General features: G+C 36.2%; 2 protein-coding genes across 5 annotated transcripts in view; one reads left to right on the top strand and one right to left on the bottom strand.

The window, feature by feature from the left end:
- Positions 1–7: 7 nt before the first annotated feature.
- LOC144849751 (DNA repair protein XRCC1-like) lies at positions 8–15,805 on the top strand. 4 transcript variants are annotated; one of them, XR_013613996.1, is made up of 16 exons: positions 8–133; positions 717–809; positions 1,440–1,547; positions 1,812–1,970; positions 2,069–2,161; positions 2,263–2,490; positions 2,725–2,863; positions 3,356–3,527; positions 3,953–4,066; positions 4,257–4,362; positions 4,724–4,848; positions 5,007–5,225; positions 5,540–5,615; positions 6,116–6,239; positions 13,628–13,689; positions 13,803–15,805. XR_013613996.1 is itself a non-coding variant. In XM_078706784.1 (15 exons), the coding sequence occupies exons 1-14, from the start codon at positions 83–85 to the stop codon at positions 6,227–6,229; spliced, it is 1,797 nt and encodes a 598-aa protein (XP_078562910.1). In that variant the 5' UTR covers positions 8–82; the 3' UTR covers positions 6,230–6,239; positions 10,197–10,296. The 4 variants fall into 4 exon arrangements, 3 of the variants coding, with proteins under 3 accessions (XP_078562910.1, XP_078562911.1, XP_078562909.1); XM_078706784.1 differs by lacking the exons at positions 13,628–13,689; positions 13,803–15,805 and adding an exon at positions 10,197–10,296; XM_078706785.1 differs by lacking the exons at positions 13,628–13,689; positions 13,803–15,805 and adding an exon at positions 6,859–6,995.
- LOC144851045 (uncharacterized) overlaps positions 6,794–20,223 on the bottom strand; it is a 29,039-nt gene continuing 15,609 nt past the window's right edge. The window contains exons 12-33 of the mRNA XM_078708566.1: positions 19,999–20,165; positions 19,404–19,532; positions 18,729–18,812; positions 18,274–18,483; positions 16,537–16,587; positions 16,242–16,352; positions 15,944–16,054; positions 15,490–15,573; positions 15,141–15,188; positions 14,709–15,049; positions 13,845–13,983; positions 13,358–13,552; positions 12,813–12,988; positions 12,141–12,310; positions 11,247–11,428; positions 10,191–10,331; positions 9,592–9,663; positions 9,085–9,291; positions 8,542–8,592; positions 8,219–8,326; positions 7,758–7,868; positions 6,794–6,951 (exon numbers count right to left, since the gene is read on the bottom strand). Of these exons, the coding sequence (XP_078564692.1) occupies positions 6,794–6,951; positions 7,758–7,868; positions 8,219–8,326; positions 8,542–8,592; positions 9,085–9,291; positions 9,592–9,663; positions 10,191–10,331; positions 11,247–11,428; positions 12,141–12,310; positions 12,813–12,988; positions 13,358–13,552; positions 13,845–13,983; positions 14,709–15,049; positions 15,141–15,188; positions 15,490–15,573; positions 15,944–16,054; positions 16,242–16,352; positions 16,537–16,587; positions 18,274–18,483; positions 18,729–18,812; positions 19,404–19,532; positions 19,999–20,165 (3,046 nt within the window). The remainder of the gene's footprint in view (positions 6,952–7,757; positions 7,869–8,218; positions 8,327–8,541; positions 8,593–9,084; positions 9,292–9,591; positions 9,664–10,190; positions 10,332–11,246; positions 11,429–12,140; positions 12,311–12,812; positions 12,989–13,357; positions 13,553–13,844; positions 13,984–14,708; positions 15,050–15,140; positions 15,189–15,489; positions 15,574–15,943; positions 16,055–16,241; positions 16,353–16,536; positions 16,588–18,273; positions 18,484–18,728; positions 18,813–19,403; positions 19,533–19,998; positions 20,166–20,223) is intronic.

Raw genomic sequence — 20,223 nt, 5'->3', positions numbered from 1 at the left:
AGACAATTTATACGCGGCATGTTTTTTGTTGTTTAACTTTTCTTAATAATAAACTACAAAAAAGAAGGAAACGGTTTGAAAAATGCCAGAAATAAAGTTTCAACACGTTGTGTCTTGTAGTAGTGAAGATGAGGTTTGTAATAATTGTCTATGATAGGCCTACAAGTAATATTAATAATCGTCTTAATACTCTTAGCATAATTTATTTAGCTACTGCCTAGCCTTAGGCTAGGCCTGGCCCTCTTCTATCTAGGCCTAGTAGCCTAGACTAGTAGTAGGCCTGGACCCGGGCTACAAATTGGGTACGGGCCAGCCAATGATGGGTACGGGTCAGCCAATGATGGGTACGGGTCAGCCAAAATTTTGGGTACGAGTAAGCCAACATTTGGGTACGAGTTGGTGGGTACGAGTTGGCATGGGTACGGGTTGACCTGTATTCCTACAAAGACGGTACGTGTGTAGGGGCCGTAGGGGCCTCTTATGGGTATTCCGCCTAGCAGGCCACCAATGAGCTTGGTCTAGCCTGGCTATAGGCTATACTAAATAGGTAGGCCGGCGCTAGTTAGTTCTCTTTCGCGCCTGTCTTGTATTTCGACTCTAAATTTGTTTAAAGAAAATAATACCAACAACAAAATTGTCTGGAACAATGCATACAATACACAGAGAAATGATACTTCATGTTTTCATGTTACTTTATTGTTTTGTATTTATTTCAGACACATAAAGCAGATAATTTACTAAAACCAGAGACATATCGGAAATGGAAGTGTGCAACTGCAGGAGAGAAACAGGCCACTGTCATACTACAGGTGTGCTAAATGAAGTAACAAGTCTGCCACTTAACACTTGCAATAACTACTGTGTAATACTATATAGAAGCGAAATTAGAAGTTTAGTAGTATCTACAAACAGGGCGGTTCCAGAATTGTGCAGTACACTATAAACTAGTTTGACAAAAAAAGTGTGATATGCTTTAATATGGTAGTGATATGACATCATCATGTCCACATCACATTTTTTTGTAACATAAAGTAAAGTAACATTATAGTTTAGACCGAGCTTATGCACTTTTCAATTGTATGCCCCACTATACGACCCCCGGGAGAGGTGCGTCATTTACAGTACAAATAATTACTGACGCAGGGGTGTGTCAAAAAACCTAAATGGTGTGTCACTTTACCACTGGTCACAGTGCGTCAAAATGGGTGCGTCATGGTCACCTAAAGGTAAGTCACATTTTTTACACACTGGGGTGTGTCATGGTATTCTTAAGGTATGACGCACATCGGACAAATGACGCACCTCTCCCGAGGGTTGTATAGTGGGTCATACAATTGACAAGTGCATTACTTCATCTTGATCTCGCATTTGATAACAAAGAAAAATTCTATGTAGATATCAGAACTTGCTGAAACTCATGCATTTTTACTTTTTCTTAGTTCGAGAAGTCCAGTACTATTCATTCGATTGACATTGGCAATGAAGGCTCAGCATTTATTGAAGTTCTTGTTGGAAAATCTTCAAGTGAAAAGGCAGATGACTACCAGGTATTTTCTATGCTCTTTTCTCTATAAGAGTTAAATTATCAATCTGTGTAACTTCTTCACCATGTGAATGCAGTCTATGCATACTTAACTCTAGTGTGTGAACTCACCAAGACTTGCTTTCATAATCAGGAAGTTGCCTATCTTAATCAGTCATTACACACCAGTGAATGGTAAAAAGAACTGTAGTACCACCCAAGTTGGTGAAAATAAATCTCTACTGATAACAATTTTATATAGTACTCATATTTTTTATTTTTGTCATAGGTTGTACTGGTAACGTCCTCTTTTATGAGCCCAGCTGATAGTAAGAATGGGACAAACACAAACCGTGTGAGGTTCTTCGGTCAGAACCAGCTGACAAAAACAGTTCTTGATAAGAGTTGGGATCGTGTTAAGGTTGTGTGTACTCAGCCTTTTAACAAGGTAGGTTTACTGTTGTGCATGTAAGGCCTTGTTTCTCAATAAGTGAAATAAATGGGACCTAAACACACATTCTGATGGTAATTTTGTGGTTCCCACAGACTAACGCATATGGATTATCCTTCATCAAAATGCACTCAACTCCAGCCCCGGGTGAGCAGTCATCAGACAAAGCAAAAGAGGTCACATCACAGGTTTGTTTGTGTTTTTAAAATATTATATATCATAATATTATTATATACATTTCAGTTTCAGTAGGTAATACATTATTTTTTCTTGATTCTATATCTTTTAGAATATAAACAAACTGGGCCACTTTAAGTTAAAAGAAACAAATCAGTCAAGCGTAGCTGTTGGATCATTTTTCAAAAATCGTGATAAACCAGAGCCCTCACCGCTGAAAGGTGCGGCTGCAGTTAGAGCAGCATCTTCAGTTGCAGAACAAGCACTTCAAGCCACATCTCTCAAGCACAAGAGGCCAGCTGAGGTACAAAAGGTCGCAACTCCCAGTCCTAAACAACAGGTATGTTGTTGTGTCGTCCATACCTGTTGAAATTCAGCCCAGTAGCCTGCAAGTCACAGATTATCACCCCCCATCCCAACCCACATTTGATTAAAAAACTATGTACAATACAATATTTGTAACTTGTGTTCCACCTGCATATTTGCATATTTAAGGGTGTGTAGCTTTTTTAGTTCAGATTTGTGTCTTTGTGTCTAAAAATGTTCTAATAAGAAAGCATTGCCACTATTTCAGACACCGGTTAAAAGAAAGTCAATAGATGAAGAGAGAGTAGCAGATAAGCACACACCGAAGCAATTAGCAAGTGGCAATGATCAGGCTAAGAGAAAGACTGAGTCACCACAACAAGTACCACCCATGAAAAAAAGGAAATGTATGTATATAAAAAATTATTATTTTCAACATAATTCTGAATATTGTAACTTCTCATAATCATTATTGTCATCACTATTTTTATCAACTTGTAAAGCTTAATTGCCACTAGGACGCAGGACAAGAATGTAAGCCAATTTACTAATGACAAGCAACATTTCAAATAGTCCATCACTTATGATTGGTCAAATCACTTAGCTACCTTTAATCATTATTATTAAATTGTATACAATTCTATTGCCATTGCCTCTTAGATTATAGTGCACATTAAAGAACTTGGTACACTATTTGAAACGAGTAGTGGATCGTCTCCCGGTGTGCTTATTTGGTATGCACTGCTGGCTGCCGTGGGTCCGTGGAGGGCCTAATCCGAATTTCATTTCATCCGAATCATCCGATTTCCCTCACTTTTCAGTTAAGCTCGAGGACCCAGAATACTACATTTAACATTTTTATTTTTAAAATTAATATTTTGACCCTATCTTTTTTTTAGCTGATGTTACAAAGCCGTCAACTAAAAGTAAACCCTTTGGGCAATTAATGGAAGGAGTAGTGTTTGTAATAAGCGGTTTCCAGAACCCCCATCGAAGTGACATACGAGACAAAGCACTAGAGATGGGAGCTAAGTACAAAGGAGATTGGGGCAAAGGATGTACACACTTAATGTGAGTAATGGAAGGCTGCAATTGCAATTTAAAACAGTAGGCAGTTTATTGAAAATAAACATATAGCAAGTAACAGAAAAAGAAATTTTAATTATAATGAGAAATATTTACATTATATTGGGCGTAAACACTAGAAGGAAATTTCTTCTTGTGAAATACTCCAAAATAAAACTACCAAACAGGGAATACATTATAAAAAAACAAAACAATACCCAACAAGACCTTATTCCTTACCAAGCTAAAAGAAGACGTTTTATTATTAAAATTTATTATATAAAGGAAAGATTTAACAAATAAAAAAATAAACATTTTAGGAAATAGTTTTATACTAAAGAAAGTTTTCAATTATCAATTCATTGACTTATAAAGTACATCCATTCCATTCATGATATGGTTTATGATTTTAAAATGTTTGTCAATTTTAGATGTGCATTTGCCAACACGCCAAAGTATCAAGCAGTCAAGGGTAAAGGTAAAATAGTGAAAAAAGGATGGATTCTGGATTCTTATAAACAGAAGACATTGTTACCATGGAAAAGGTAAACAATTGTTGTTTAAGAAGGACAGCACTTTATTGTCATCTTGATGAAAATATTTTTTTTCCCCAATGATTTTACACCTGTTATTACTAATACACTGATCCTCTTGTTTTAATGATTTTACAATTAAACATATTGTCTTAATTATCTTATTTATCTTGCATTCGTTTTCTGAACTTTACTTTATTAGGTATAAACTGAGCAGTCCAAATGACAGTTCCAGTGATGAAACAGAAGAAGAGGAAGAGTCACCTGTGAAGAAAACACCAGTTAAGGCAAACACTTCTCAAGCAATGGTAAAAACAATTATAATTCAATTTTATTTCAGATAAAATGTCCATATGAAACATATACATACAATACAAAGCATTATGTGACAACCATCATGGAGAGAGGACCAAGAATTATCTGTTGACATATAGTGCCTCTCTCCACTTAAAATGCATTTTGGAATCAAACAATAAAAATTCATATATAAAGTTTATCATTTTGTTTTTGCTTTTCATAATTCTGGAAAGAAAACTGTAAATTGTCAGCCTCAAGAATTCATAAAAAGAACTATCTTCTTTGTATGCATAATGTAACTACCAGGTTTGAATAGGGTCTCACGGGGATCCTCTTTTCCAAGTTATTAGCAGCATGTTTTTCTTTTTAAAGGAGAGCGAAGATGAAGAATCGGATAATAATATGGATACAGAAACAGCGGCAGGTACATCAGTCAAGGGACAGACGAGTAAAGTTGATTCAAGTTCAGAATCTGATACTGAAGATGAAATTAGAAGGTGAGTAATACTGTACCTGTAGTTGGTATATAATTGTAAATTTAAAATATCACAGCATGCAGTTAATCAGGTTGCATTTGCTTGTTTCAAATTACATATTGTGCACCATTGGTCATTTCAAGTACTTTAGTTTACCATATTTAATTCACATTTCACAGAGTACAACATGGAGATACAAAAGAAGATTCTTATGGAAGCTCAACGGATGTGGACTCGGACAACGAAACTACCAGCAGCAAAGCAAAAACTACCGTAGACGAGGGTGGCGACATTCCGGAATTACCGAGCTTCTTCACTGATAAACATTTTCTGTTGTATGGAAAATTTGATGACTTAGAAAGAAGAAATCTTGTTAGATATATTACAGCTTTTAATGGGTGTGTATTCCTTTATAATCTGAGGGACCATGTCAACAATATTTTACTGCAGTTACTGCAGTACTATATTCTTTTTATTCTTTAACCTAATTATGCAAATTATTTATCAAGTTTTTATTGCTAATCATATAAATAAACTTAAACTTAAACTTCTATATTTAAACAAACTAAAATCATCCTTTTTTGCAGTAAAAAATAGTAGTTACTGCAGAAACTGCAGTAGAACAATTAATCATTTTTACATGATCTCTTTTGTATCAAGGGCAACAAGTATAATACATTTTTTTATACTTTTTTTTTTCAATTATTTACAGAGAGCTTGAAGATTATATGTCGGAGGTGGTTTCATACATAATTACTAAATCACAATGGGACGACAGTTTTGATCAGGTTGGTGTTTTGTGAATGTACCCATTCTTAAGGGATCTTGTCAAATTACTGCAGTAGTAACTATATTTTTTAGTGCAGTAATATGTGATTTTATATCAATATATACATTTATTCAGTAACTACATTTTTATTGCAATAATGTATGATTATAATTTTCTTTAATATATACATTTACAAGGAATTTTCACTGCTGCAGTAATGCAGTGCAGTAATGTGTGATTTTAGTTTTTTCAAGGTAGACATTTTTTAGGAATTATCATTGAAATAAACACTGTGTGAACCAGGAAAGAGTGAACTTAAATGAAATTTCACTCCCTGTTATGAACCAAAAAACATAGTAATTTGTATAAGCAAGTTATAGTAGAAAACAAAATGCTGTTACTGCAGTAACTGCAGTAGTATCAATTGGACATGGTGTAGGCATGTTATCTTATAATCTCAATCGCTATGTAATGCTTTAATACTCCGTTATCAGCAGTAATATGTGTATTCTATTTTAGGCACTTGAAGAAAATGCACAGCTTACGTTTGTCAGGCCAAAGTGGGTGTTTGCTTGTGGTGAGAAAGGAAAGATGATGCCTTACCAGCCTTATGTTATTGTGCCCGTAAACTGAGATGATATGGGTGAGCTTATGCAATCTACTAGAGTTGAACCATTAGTGCGACATTCTCGGTTAAGCAGTGTTTTTTCACTCAAAGAAAACCAAGAAACAATTTTTAGTAACAAATTAAGATATTTATTGTTCCGTATTTTGTACTACATCTTCGCTTCGTATCTTATCTTCGTATATTTTCCAGTTAAAAAGAGTTTTACTTTTCATCTTCGGTGACCTGTGAATCGACGAATTAGTCTGAAACGAGAAACGAGAGAGAAAAAACAAACAGAAACCGAACAAAAGGAACATTTCCTTTTGAATGTAACAAATTTTTATCATGACACAAAAAACCCAAAAACATATATTAATGGAGGTTGACCAAAACATGCAACATATAGTATAATGAAAGATGGTACAACAAATGTTACTGATACACCATTTGTAAGCTCCACCCCACTATCAAATTATTATCATTAACAAGCAAATATGTTCATTTCAAAATGTATACAAAAGAGCAAATTTACACTGAATCAAAATAACATAAACAAGAGTGGAGCTTACATAATACTGCCTCAAAACTTTTTAATTGAATCCTATACAAGTTTTTTTGTGATAAAAAAAGTTCTTACCGCACGTAATTCCATCAGGTTGAAGTAACAATTCCCCTGGGCATCTACAGACTGGTTCTCCATATTGCATTGCGCAATCATGACTGCAAAGGCCAATAGCAAGGTTACACTCTACAGAATAAGAAGAGTTTGAAATGTTTTTTTGTGTAAAAAAAAAAAACAGGCAAGCAACAGAAATATTTGTTTATATCATGTATTATGTGTTATCAAATATAGTGTTGACAGTATTCGAAAATGTTTAGCTGATAATGTTAAGTGTTCATCAATCCTGTAAATGGACACATGGACCAAACGTGTCACCTAACAATGTGTGTGTCATGAATATTATGTGTTTCTTTTTTTGCAAGAAATTGTTCCCTTAATTGGGATGGCCCAAATGAGGGTACTAGTGTACCTTTTACATCTACATTTTTACCTAGTAACTAGTAAGTCCCTAGTAAGTTCTATGCACTGTGGAGTTGACAACAATTCAGTAAAAAAAAAAAGGAAAAGTCCAACAGCCGTCGAACAATAAACAGACATGGAAGTAACGTGGACAAGAGAAAAAGGAAGGAACAGTATTATAAACCTTTGAAAGAAATTTGAAGTGATCGCATGTAAAGGGTGTGTGGCCCAGTGTTTCGTGTTGGGACTTCTTATCGTAGGATTAGGAGTTCAAGACCAACAATCGTCGTATTGCTTGTATCCTTTGGAAAGACACTACTGCTCAAGTTTACCGCTCTCCATCCAGGAGTATAGATGGTTACCTGGTAAGATCAAACTGCGCTGATTACTAGCTGCATTATGGGACCTGTCTATACCTGTTTGATCCAATGATCTGGGTAATAATGGGAATTGCTTGAAAGGTTTGAGCATTAAACGTTATATTAGATTGATTGGTATCAGGCCAGGTCATGATCAATAACAAAGAAACTGACCACATGTCAAGTTATCATGTCCAATTGTCATTGGTTCTGGGCATGTGCAGACCGCTTCTCCGGATTGAGCGACGCATCCATGACTACAGTAACCATTCATAACGCTGCAGTCTGAAATGAAAAGACAACTTGTTGTCATTTTTGTATATCTACATACTACGTACTGATTATTGGACAGACGCCCTGCTGTATACAGTATATTATGACGCAGCATCACTAATTCTGTTACGTGTACGTTGTGAAGCAAAAATTACTTTACAACACACAATTTCAGGATTAGCTTTTTTAAATGTCTAAACCGTATTTTGTGTAATAAAATCAATGAATGAACATCATGAGATATACAGCCAGTATATATATATATATATTGATTTCGGTTTTTTTTGTTTACATTGAAATAAGATAGGAGAATGCTAGTAATGCTCTTGTATTTTACGATCGTGTCGGAAGTTTTTTTTTACCTGTATTTATTTTACAAATCGCTGGTAATGTCTCTTGACTACAGGGTACGTCATCCGAGAATATATCCGTATTGCTGATGATAAGTTTGCGACAAAATTCGGTGTAGTCTGTAGATAACAAAGAAATTAATATTTAGATTACAAAGAAAATATTTAACATACAGTAAATATTGTAACATTGATTTGATGTCCAGTAACTACTAATTTATTTCATGTTTGCATAATTAACAGCATTTTATATTTGGATTATATTATTATTTTATATTATGATATCCAGCAACTGATAATGTATGTGATGTTTGCATAATTAACAGAATGCATACCTGAATATTGGATTGAAATAGTAAAGAAATCGGCTTCTTTGATGTTTTCAGCTGCAAAAATAAAATATCGAATTTATACGGTATCCTGTTAAGATGACCACAATAATTAAGGCTTGGACTCGAAAAGATTTTAAACTAACATAACCGAGATAAATGTGGAATTACTAGATGTTATGGGCCTCCGAATGAAGGACTGGCTGTCTTAGTAGAATTCTAGAAGTTAAGAGCACTTAATACTAAAAGGGAAAAGTATGTTATAAAAACCAATCAAGCACTCTCAAACGAAATATGTAAAACAGGTGCAATATCTGTACCTAGGTTTTTAAATAAATAAATAAGACAACAATCAAAATAGGCTGAGTTGAGCCTCCTGGAGCCAACAAATCGTGCCTCGTGAATAGGGGTTAGATGTAGAGTTTTCTCTCGTTCTTTTCTCGTGAAAATGTGCCAATGACGGCGCTTCGGCTTAATATTCATAGAAGAACAACATTGGAAAAAGAGAGAAACCGTGAAGAAATGTTCGCTTTTCACTGGGAAACTTACAGAATATCATGATTTCGCAGATGGTAAGATAATTGCTAAGTGTTTCCACCGACACATATTGACCACGTATAGCAGGGAATTCTAGATCAATTTGAGGTCCATTTGCAACTTGCTCAGATGTGACTTCTGTCCACACTGCGTTTAAGGTATGGTCTGCGTTCAATCCAACACGAATAACTGCTCCAACCAACCGCTGTTCACAGCAATCTACCAGATACAATCGAATTTTTGGGGGATAAAATTACTGTACTGATAAATTTATCAAAATAGGCCTACTTGTCAGTGTTTTATTTAAGGAAGGTAGCTGGAACCTGCCAGTAGGCCTAACAAGCGCCTTTGAGATTTTAATAAGCTTCTTTGACGTTACCAATATAGATTTTCTTTATTGTTGGTAAGCCAATTGGATCGCTCATAAATCAAAAGATCAATTAAACCCACTATTAGTTACGAATGTGTCATACATTGGCCTACTGGGTGATGGACTCGCCGCCGATATATAATTCTTACCTCCTCTGTTATAAATTGTTATTGCCGTTACACGATATACCTCTTCCAAGTCAATTTTCCACCATTGACTACCTAAAAACAAATTGGATAGACCCTAATAATTAATAAAATCGAAAGTAATACACACACACACTGTACTATTCGATGATGTTGTAAAAAGTTGGCACAATGTTCGAAAAGAATGGGATTGTCTCCCGCCGGTGTGTTGATCAGGACCGTAAGAGAACAGTCTACCGAAGAGGTCAACCAGTACCGTATAAATAATAAATAAAATCATCTTCCCTGCCTTTTAGGAAGTGAAATTATTACTTCCATTGTTTAATACATATCATTGATTAAAGACAGAGTACTGGAAAATAACAAAGCTGTGGGCTGAGTCTCAATGGAAATACAAATATATAATATATATATATAATATAATAAAACAACTAAAACAACCAGACAGGAAGAAAGTGAAAGACCTCTGTAAAACACTCATCCTTCGTCAAGGATAAATGAGAGTACTTGGAGAGAAATATAAAATAATAATTAATAATATCAATATAAACATGACTAATCTTTCTGTCTACTATTGCCCAGCATAACAAAATAATGCTTACTTCCAGATTTCGTGTGCATGCAACTACCTCCCGAAGAATAATCTGTATCCGTGTTTTCGTCTATAGCACGTTCAGCAGATGCACTTCCATACTGACTTGACTGTGACACTGGTTTTCCTTGTAAATCTATCTCGTGATCACCTGAAATTGGTTATAGCACGTATTTAAGAAAGGATGGAAGGGTCAATTATTACATTTTGTTCTTTTTTTCTCTCTCCTTGTGTTGTACGTTCAGTCCTTCATCCCAATTGCACATTATATATGTAAACATTTTCATGTGATTTCCGAATAATATATTTACATAATTTGTTTATATTTTTTAGATGATATCTTAGAAACCAATTATAGTAGTGAGTGTCCCAAATTTAGCTTCGAAGATATTTTTTATGCTGAAGATGAGAGCTTCTTATTAAAGGACCTCATTGGAATTAAAGGACCCCATTGGAATTAAGCTGATTTTTCTTTCGAATGTTATGGGCTATCCTTTATTTATTTTTATTTATTTATTTTTATTTCAACAATATTTTATGAGGGTGGTCCATCCAGCATCAGCGGATCATTAGGGACCCTCAAACAATACAAACAGTATAATACAAAATAAACTATAAAAACACAAAATTAACAAAGATATAAAAAAAATATATATAAATATAAATATAATTCGTGGTAAAATTAACGCAGATTTCTTATGTAATGTATTTGCTTGTAAATTGTTTGTATTCATATTGTCTTGTAATATTATGTTGAAAAACCGAATAAAATCAAATCAAATCACTCAGCTGTGCCCCGGGCCGCCAGTGTACCTCTCCTACTCATTGATAGTTGCTGAAATAGGTTTTTGAGTGTTTTTTTTATTTGTAAAGGGTGTTAAACTCGACTAGAGATCTATTTTAAAAAACTATTTACATACGTTGTTTTTGTTTTAAGTGGGTAGTCTCCGAATACAGCTTGGTTGATATTCAGATGTGGAATTTCTGACTGTGTAGAATATTAGATTAAATTGTGTTAATATCTATATGCAGGAACAAATATGTAATTCATTTTATGTATAATTACCATCTTCCCAAGCTTCCGAAGTGTCTGAAAGGCTGTACATGAAACACGGGTAGGCATCGCAATCTTCCCAATCGCATGATGCAGTCATCAAGTCATCATCAAGTGTTCTTACAACAAACCATCCAGTGTCAACGTCACAGCCACCGTATTCTTTATTAATGAACCAACTTCTCTCTACCTGTCTGTATACAAAATCAAACAAGGGCAACTATTGTTAAAAAAAGATTTAGTATTTATGGCTTGTAAAGTAGCATATGCTAGCAAACTTTACCAAATCTCTGTTTGCAAACTCCAACTTTCCATAGTTTGAACAGGTTTTTAAAGATTACAATCCCTGTTACTGTAAGCTTTCACTTTGTCATACTGCCCATAACTGCCCACACAAGCTGTCATTTGTTGCGTTAAGCTAACTGGTTTGTCAAGAAGGTGCATGACCTAACTTACAGTATGCAGAGTAGTTTTCTGCAGTTTGCCGAACTTTGTCAACTGGTCAACAAATTTTAGAAAAAGTTTATTGAAATGAAAAAGAAAATGCAGAGATGATTTTGAGGTACTCCGTAACGTTGTATGCTGTTTTCTTGATTCCTTATGAAAGATCAGGACGCTTTTGCCATAACGTCTATTTCAATATTAAGTTCTTAATAAAACCCATGTATGTAAAAGTAAAAGTGTCTATTTGAATTCATTGGGTGGGGGGGGGGGGGGGGGGGGTGAGGATGTTGAGTTGACACCAGTCTTTAATAGCAAAAAGCAACCCTTCAGCGTTCCCATTTATGACGCAATTAATACGTAGTTTTCTGCTATAAAACAGTTTTTTCCGGTTATTTTCATCCTATTCGTACTAAAAAAAATATTACGTAAGAATAATCATGGAATAATAAAAAAAAAACTTACGAATCTACGTAGTGACCTTCTACACTGAAAAAGTTTGTTTCAGAATTTTGTAAGTCGGTCCATGGAGAGCTTAATAAGTTTTGTTTCTGGAAAAAGCTCTTGTAATCTGAACCAACACCATTAAATGTGAGTGCAGTTTGCCCTTTTTCGTCGTATAGGGCTACCTTTACCTAAAAGCAACAAATACATAATTAAAACATCTATTAAACATTATTATTCTAGTAGATTTACATCATCTGTAGCTTATTCGCCGGATCGGAATAACGGGGAAATCGACAGTGCGCCGAATCCGAAAAACGGGGAAATTGACAAAACGCCGAATAAAGAAAACGTCGAAATTGATGAAGCGCCGAATATGAAAAACGGCGAAATTGACAAAACGCCGAGTTAGGAAAACGGTGAATTGACGAAGCGCCGAATTGGAAAAAAAACACCGAATCGGGAAAACGGCTAAATTGACGAAGCTCCGAATCGGAAAAGGTGCCAAAATCGACAATGCGCCGAATCGGAAAAACAGCGAAATTGACGAAGCGTTGAATCGGAAAAAGCGCCCAATTCAAATAAGCGCCGAATCGGAAAAAGCGCCGAAATCAACTAAGCGTTAAATTGGAGAAATAGCGCTGCGATCGAATAAGCAGTGCAGGCAGTGATAACAGATCGTGTTTACTATACCTTTTGTATACCGATTGTATTCCAGTTTCGGAGCAAAGGGTTTACAAAACTTCGCCTATGTGCTAGGTCTAGGCTCATTGCCTCGTATTCGCCATCTCTATACCCTTCACTTGATTCGTAAAGCTCATGAAAATTTGAAGTCACTTGAGAAACTGCCTTAAAAATGAGTTCCCATTCTGATGATTATACAAATAATGACGATTATATAAATAAATATATTAATATTACAAAGTGAAACACAAAGTTAACATTAAAAGTTACTTAATTATTGCGTGTGTCAAACAAACGTGTGTTGTTGTTTTAGGAGGCTTTTGATTTGCTACGACTGACGACTTAACTAGGTCAGGTAAATCAATGTGTCGTCAGTCGTCGTCTGTACCTATCACAACTGTGTAGAGGTGTGGCAAGTGAAGAAACACGTCCAAATATCCCCGCATGCGCACACTGAAATAAAATGTCTTTGTGGTCTTCGTTTGTCGCAAATCGAAAATAATCGTAATTGGTTCTTGTTGCATTTTCCTCCTAAGCATTATCAGGATGATTACCTGAATAGTAGCTGGCCCATATAGCTGAAACATCTTGTGAAAAGAATTCTTCCACATAACTATCAATATTGTTTTCATGTCCGTTGAGTAAAGCTCCTCCTAGCATGTCACAGTCGGCGAAGGCTTTCTCCCATGACATAGTATATCCCTGAAGATTACCATAAATTGTTTGATTAGACTTCATCCATTTTGAATCTGTAGAAACAACAAAAGAAAATTCCTTTTATCTAATAACCTATATTTAACTGCTACGTCTATTATAATTGTCAGCTTACAGATTTTGTTGCTTGTAAACGGAGACCAAAAGAAGTTTACAATCAATATGGCCATCAGTAAGTAAACCATAAAATAATGGAGTACACGTTGTATCTGAGATTCTAGTAATCTATGAAACCGAAAGAAAGAAGAAAGTTGTATTATTATTATTATTATTATTGTATTACAGCATGCAGTTTTGAATTGGAAGTGAAACATGTTTGATACTTACAGTAGCATCCAAGGATCTCAAATCGCAAAGCTATGGCATCATGCCAAGAAACTGGGTGAAGACGTACATATCGTGTAAGAGTAGCATTTGGAATTTTATTGGTAACTGGAGTGTCAGCATCAGTATTGCCTTCAAACACCTGTGGTATGAAATATATATTTTTTTAAATACCCTGTACTCTTATTCTTATATCAAACGGTACTGGAAGGACATTTGAAAGAACAAATGAATATAAAAAGCTCAACAATGCAAATCATTGTTAGCAATTCAGTCGGAACAGACATCTCGAGGAATAGGAACGTATGAAAAAACCGGCAGCATAACAAAACGTTAGATATGGCACAGAAGGAAAGCAGATATGGCAGATATGAAGATGGCAGATAAGAAGACGGCAGTTATGGCACATACCTGTACGAAGACGACAGTCATGCCACATAGTACGGCAGATATTACACAAAGAAGACTGCAGATAATAAGACAACATATTGTACAGAATTAGACGACATCTGCAGTTATGGCACATACGAAGACGGCATATATGGCACATAAGAAGACTGCAGATAATAAGACAACATATATTGCACAGGATAAGACGGTAGCCGCAGTTATGGCACATACGCCAGATATGGCACGTAAGAAGACGATAATTATGCCACATAAGAAGACGTCAGATACATCACATAAGACGAAAGTTATAGCACATAAGAATACGTCGGCACAGAAGAAAACGGCAGATAAGAAGACAGATATAGCACATAAGAAGATGGTAAATACGTCACATAAAAAATACAGCATACAGAAGACGACGTATATGGAACAGACGAAAACGTCAGGCACGATAGCATAACAAATTATTGCCCAAACCTTTGAATTCCCTTCATTGTCTAAAATGGCGTCCCATTCGATTCCATTCATGCTGAACAAGATCTCAAACTCAGTAACCCATTTATTTCCTTCATGTTTTCCTTGTGTTACTACCCCAGTAATAACTTTAAGCCAGCCCAAATTGACTTGAATCCATTGATTTGAGTTACTGTTTAGAGGCTGCCATCCTCCCTGTGCATTTTCTATTTGTTGTGAGTTCAGGCGCGCTCGATGCTGATTTGTCCCAAATTTTTTAACAGAAGAAGCCTGTATGGAATAGTCTTGTATTTCGTAAGATTCCATTCCCATTGGTTCCTCACAAGTTATGACGTTTTCTGAAACTAAAACAGGCAAAAATAACTATAGCCAATATTTTACAAGCATATTTTTTAATCTTGTACAGATTAGGGTAAATATTAAACATTGTCTTACTTTGTGTCGGGGTATGTGGTAGACTTGTGGATTCTTCAGATGTAAGAGCTGCAATAGGAAAACAGAGCAATGCAATATCTATCGAAAACATTGACATAACTGGCCAGTACCTAGTATCATGGAATTTAGTCGCCTTAGAATCCCAGTGCTTTAGATTAAAGCCAACTGGGCCAGATATTTGCGAGAATCGAACATTTCTTGGTTGCGCATTTTTTTTGCGGGTCACAAAAGGTATATGAAAACGCATGCGCATTAGCCAGCACTTTCGATTCGGAGTTCTCACTAGGTTGTAATGCAGCTAAGGCAATGAATGTGTACATTATGTAAAAAGAGTTGGATAATACTCTACCATTAGACATCGTCGTGGTTTCTTCTGGAGGAAGTTGCGTAGTTTGAATTTGAGTTGATGACTCTTCAGTAGATGGGACTATGACTATGAAAGCAAATAAATAACATGCATTGCTTAAGAACGTTTATGGTGACTTTCTAACGACTTGGTTAGCTTAAGAATGTTGAACTACAATCTTAAAACGGAAAAACTCAGTCAATCCATCAGCCTATCGGTATTCACACAAAGTACAGATTACAGTTATTCGGTTTAGATAGTCTTACAATTTTGGCCCGTCTTTTTATAATTAGTAATAAAGATCTACTACATAACCAAATGTTGCCATTTTTTTTTCATTTAAAAATTATTACTATTAAATGAATTTAGTTCAGTCGTTTACAAAAAGGTTTGTATCATAACAATAATTCATAGTTGGTTATATTTTTTCAAAACTGTTGAATGATAAAACTCTTACCACATGTCAGGTTATCAAACCCGATAATCATTTGTTCTGGGCATGTGCAGACCGCTTTTCCTGACTGAACAATGCAAGTATGGCTACAGTAACCATTCAAAATGCTGCAGTCTTAAAGAAATAAAAATCATCGACATATTATAATTAAAATAATAATAATTAATGTAACGTACATAAAATATTAATAATATGCTCAATATTATTATAAGCAAGGCAGTAATATGGTGAAATTGAAAAATTTAGTTTTTTATTTATTTTTCTACGATTGTAATTTTTGTATATGCCATATAATAGTTACCTGCGTTTATTTTACAAATGGCTGGTAACGTTTCTTGACTGCATGGTATGTCGTCAGAAAACATTTCATAGTTGTCGCTGATGTTAAGTTTACGACAAAACTGCGTGTAATCTGATAAAAACAATTCAATATTTCACGGCATCGTGTAGTAATGTATGAAGATAATTTATAGCGATGTAAGAAATTAATTTTAAAAATTAATTTTACTGATTGTCATCACATTCAGTTACATTCCATTCTAATAACTGAATTGAAAACAGAGGAAGTACCGACGATATTAAATGAGTATACATACCTGAATACTGTATAGAAACAGTAAAGAAATCGGCTTTATGTTGAGACGTAGCTGCACAAATAAATAGAAAATAATAGTTGAAACAAACTGCTATATTATTATAAACATGTATTATTGTATTGAGAGCTTAAGAGCTGTACACATCTGTCTCATGTGCACTCAAAAAGAACCTAGTACATCTTTCGAGACGAATAGGGGGTTACCCCGGTGTACTAGTTCACACAAACCACTGTCACAAACTCATCATATGATACACTGGGCCCTCTGGGAGAACAGTCTTAGACTGAAGAGGCTACCCAGTATAAAGAATAAATAATAAACTACTGTTGTTCCACCGTGCCATGTTGGGAGGGTAAAGAGATGCATCGATGGCACAGTTCCGTGGACACAGCCGTCAACTACTGTTGTTCCACCGTGCCATGTTGGGAGGGTAAAGAGATGCATCGATGGCACAGTTCCGTGGACACAACCGTCCACTACTGTTGTTCCACCGTACCATGTTGGGAGGGTAAAAAGATGCATCGATGGCACAGTTCCGTGGACACAACCGTCCACTACTGTTGTTCCACCGTACCATGTTGGGAGGGTAAAAAGATGCATCGATGGCACAGTTCCGTGGACACAGCCGTCAACTACTGTTGTTCCACCGTGCCATGTTGGGAGGGTAAAGAGATGCATCGATGGCACAGTTCCGTGGACACAACCGTCAACTACTGTTGTTCCACCGTGCCATGTTAGGAGGGTAAAGAGATGCATCGATGGTACAGTTCCGTGGACACAACCGTCAACTACTGTTGTTCCACCGTGCCATGTTAGGAGGGTAAAGAGATGCATCGATGGCACAGTTCCGTGGACACAACCGTCCACTACTGTTGTTCCACCGTACCATGTTGGGAGGGTAAAAAGATGCATCGATGGCACAATTCCGTGGACACAACCGTCCACTACTGTTGTTCCACCGTACCATGTTGGGAGGGTAAAAAGATGCATCGATGGCACAGTTCCGTGGACACAGCCGTCAACTACTGTTGTTCCACCGTGCCATGTTGGGAGGGTAAAGAGATGCATCGATGGCACAGTTCCGTGGACACAACCGTCAACTACTGTTGTTCCACCGTGCCATGTTAGGAGGGTAAAGAGATGCATCGATGGCACAGTTCCGTGGACACAGCCGTCAACTACTGTTGTTTCACCGTACCATGTTGGGAGGGTGAAGATATGCATCGATGGCACAGTTCCGTGGACACAACCGTCAACTACTGTTGTTCCACCGTGTCATGTTGGGAGGGTAAATAGATGCATCGATGGCACAGTTCCGTGGACACAACCGTCAACTACTGTTGTTCCACCGTGCCATGTTGGGAGGGTAAACAGATGCATCGATGGCACAGTTCCGTGGACACAACCGTCAACTACTGTTGTTCCCCCGTGCCATGTTGGGAGGGTAAAGAGATGCATCGATGGCACAGTTCCGTGGACACAGCCGTCAACTACTGTTGTACCACCATGCCATGTGGGAGGGTACAAGATGCATCGATGACACAGTTCCGTGGACACAGTCGTCAACTAATGTTGTTCTACTGTGCCATGTTGGGAGGGTAAAGAGATGCATCGATTGCACAGTTCCGTGGACACAGCCGTCAACTACTGTTTTTAGGCACACGTTACACATTAATTGAGCTTAAGATTTAGCACATTAAAATAATATATCTTAACTGCAATGAAAATAAAAATTACCTATTATTATAACTTCACACAAGGTAAGTATAGTGTTTTCTGTTGTTACAGACACATATTGGCCAGGTACATAAGGACATTGAATGTCAATCTCTGGTCCATTTGTAACTTGATCAGATGTAACTGTCGAACATACTGTGTTCAAGTTATTGTCTTCGTTCATTCCGACACGAATAACTGCTCCAATCAACCGGTGTTTTGAACAACAATCTGCAAGAAAAAATGTATTCAGCAGATGCTATTTCAAATCCGCCTAATTCTGCTGAAGTTGTTAAGACTACAACGAGGATCAATATCTTCGACTGTGTAAGCCTTTGTGACACATGTGTATTCTATTCTGCAGCTCCAAATAATGTTACCACTCGGAAAGCGCAGTGTGGTGTGATATAATTTCTTAATAAATAGAAAATAACAGAATGTGCCTACTAAAAGTTGAACAAATTTCAGTTATTTACCATCATCTCTGTTATATAGTTTTACTGTTGTTATTACGTATTTGTCGTGCAAATCGATTTTCCACCAATTTTCACCAACTCCATCTGAATAAACAGAAACAATTATGTACTATTATTATGTAGTAAAGAAATGTTGTAAACAAAAAATGTGGGACAAACCCATTATAAAAAAAGAATGCTGACCACACTGGGTAAGTTAACGGTAATTGGTTGACGCCGACTGAACGACTAAAGCCTTGTTCACACTGGACTTGAAAGTAAATTCAACACGGTAGCTTTATCGAATGTCACCAGAAGATTTGACCATCGTTCGCACATGGATATTTTCACGCAGTTAGTTTTACCGTTATTTTACCGACATTTAACCGTGATGTTAAAAACAATGATTGAATTGACATGATTCGCACGTCCGGAATGGAATTTTTACCTGCGTTGGTTAGTTTTACCGACACCATACTATTGAACTGAACTGTTATAATTGTAGCCAGTGTTCGGATTGGATTTTTCTTGATCACTTTAGCTGACTCGGTTAATTTGACCAATTGTGTCAAGTGCGACCGAGGCTAAGTCTGAACTGGCCCATAATGTAAATTTTCATCTAACAAGATCGAAAATAAGATTAAAATCATGTACCTGATGAGTACGTTTGTATTACCCTCTATTATGTATACGTACCTGTAGCTGTACAACTTCCTTGTGTATACACGGGGTTGGTGTCACCATCTATAGCACGTTCAGGTACACCACCGTAGCCAACAATAGACTGTGACACTGTCTTTCCATTCAAATTTATCGTTTCACCTTCTGAAATTAATAATGCTATATTTGTGTTTCGACTGTTATCTCCACGAGTTTCTCTACCTCTAATATGATTTTCTTGCACTGGTGGTCGAACTATTGTTTCTAACCAACCAGTGTGAGTAAATCCTGTTTTACTTGAAGAATTTGAGTTCGGGAGAGTAGTATATTTTCCAGCCTTTGTTTTATGGTATCGCCATGAAATGTTCTGCAGGCCTACTCTCATTAGGAGACGTGTTTAGGTACCATTGAGTCGGTCCTGGAGTTGTTGTTGTTTACAGTGTCTATGTTTCTACATCACTTAAAGTAACTTAGGTCTATTTGTTATCAGAGTCTAATCATACAATTGGAAATGTATAAAATATTTATTTCCAGAATTTTGTAAATATTTTAAAAAATCAATAAATTTAATTTATAATAATACAAATAAAAATCACTATACAGTGAAAAAAAACAATACAAATTCAGATACCGTCTTTCCAATTCTCAACAATGTCTGAGGTGCTGTATATAAAACATGGGAAAACGCCGCAATCCTCCCACGGACAGTATGAATAGTAGGGCTTAACGACAAACCAGCCTAGGTCGTCTTGACAATCTCCATACTGTTTGTTGATGAACCACAGCCTTCCCATACCCCTGTACAGTACAAGTGGAAAGAAAGGTCGTTTCAGTGTTGGTCATTTACAATCAAATA

Source organism: Antedon bifida, chromosome 8, assembly GCF_963402885.1.
Source record: "Antedon bifida chromosome 8, ecAntBifi1.1, whole genome shotgun sequence".
NCBI lineage: Eukaryota > Metazoa > Echinodermata > Crinoidea > Comatulida > Antedonidae > Antedon > Antedon bifida.
The sequence above is the reverse complement of the archived record's forward strand: the minus strand, read 5'-3'. Positions and strand labels throughout refer to the sequence as shown.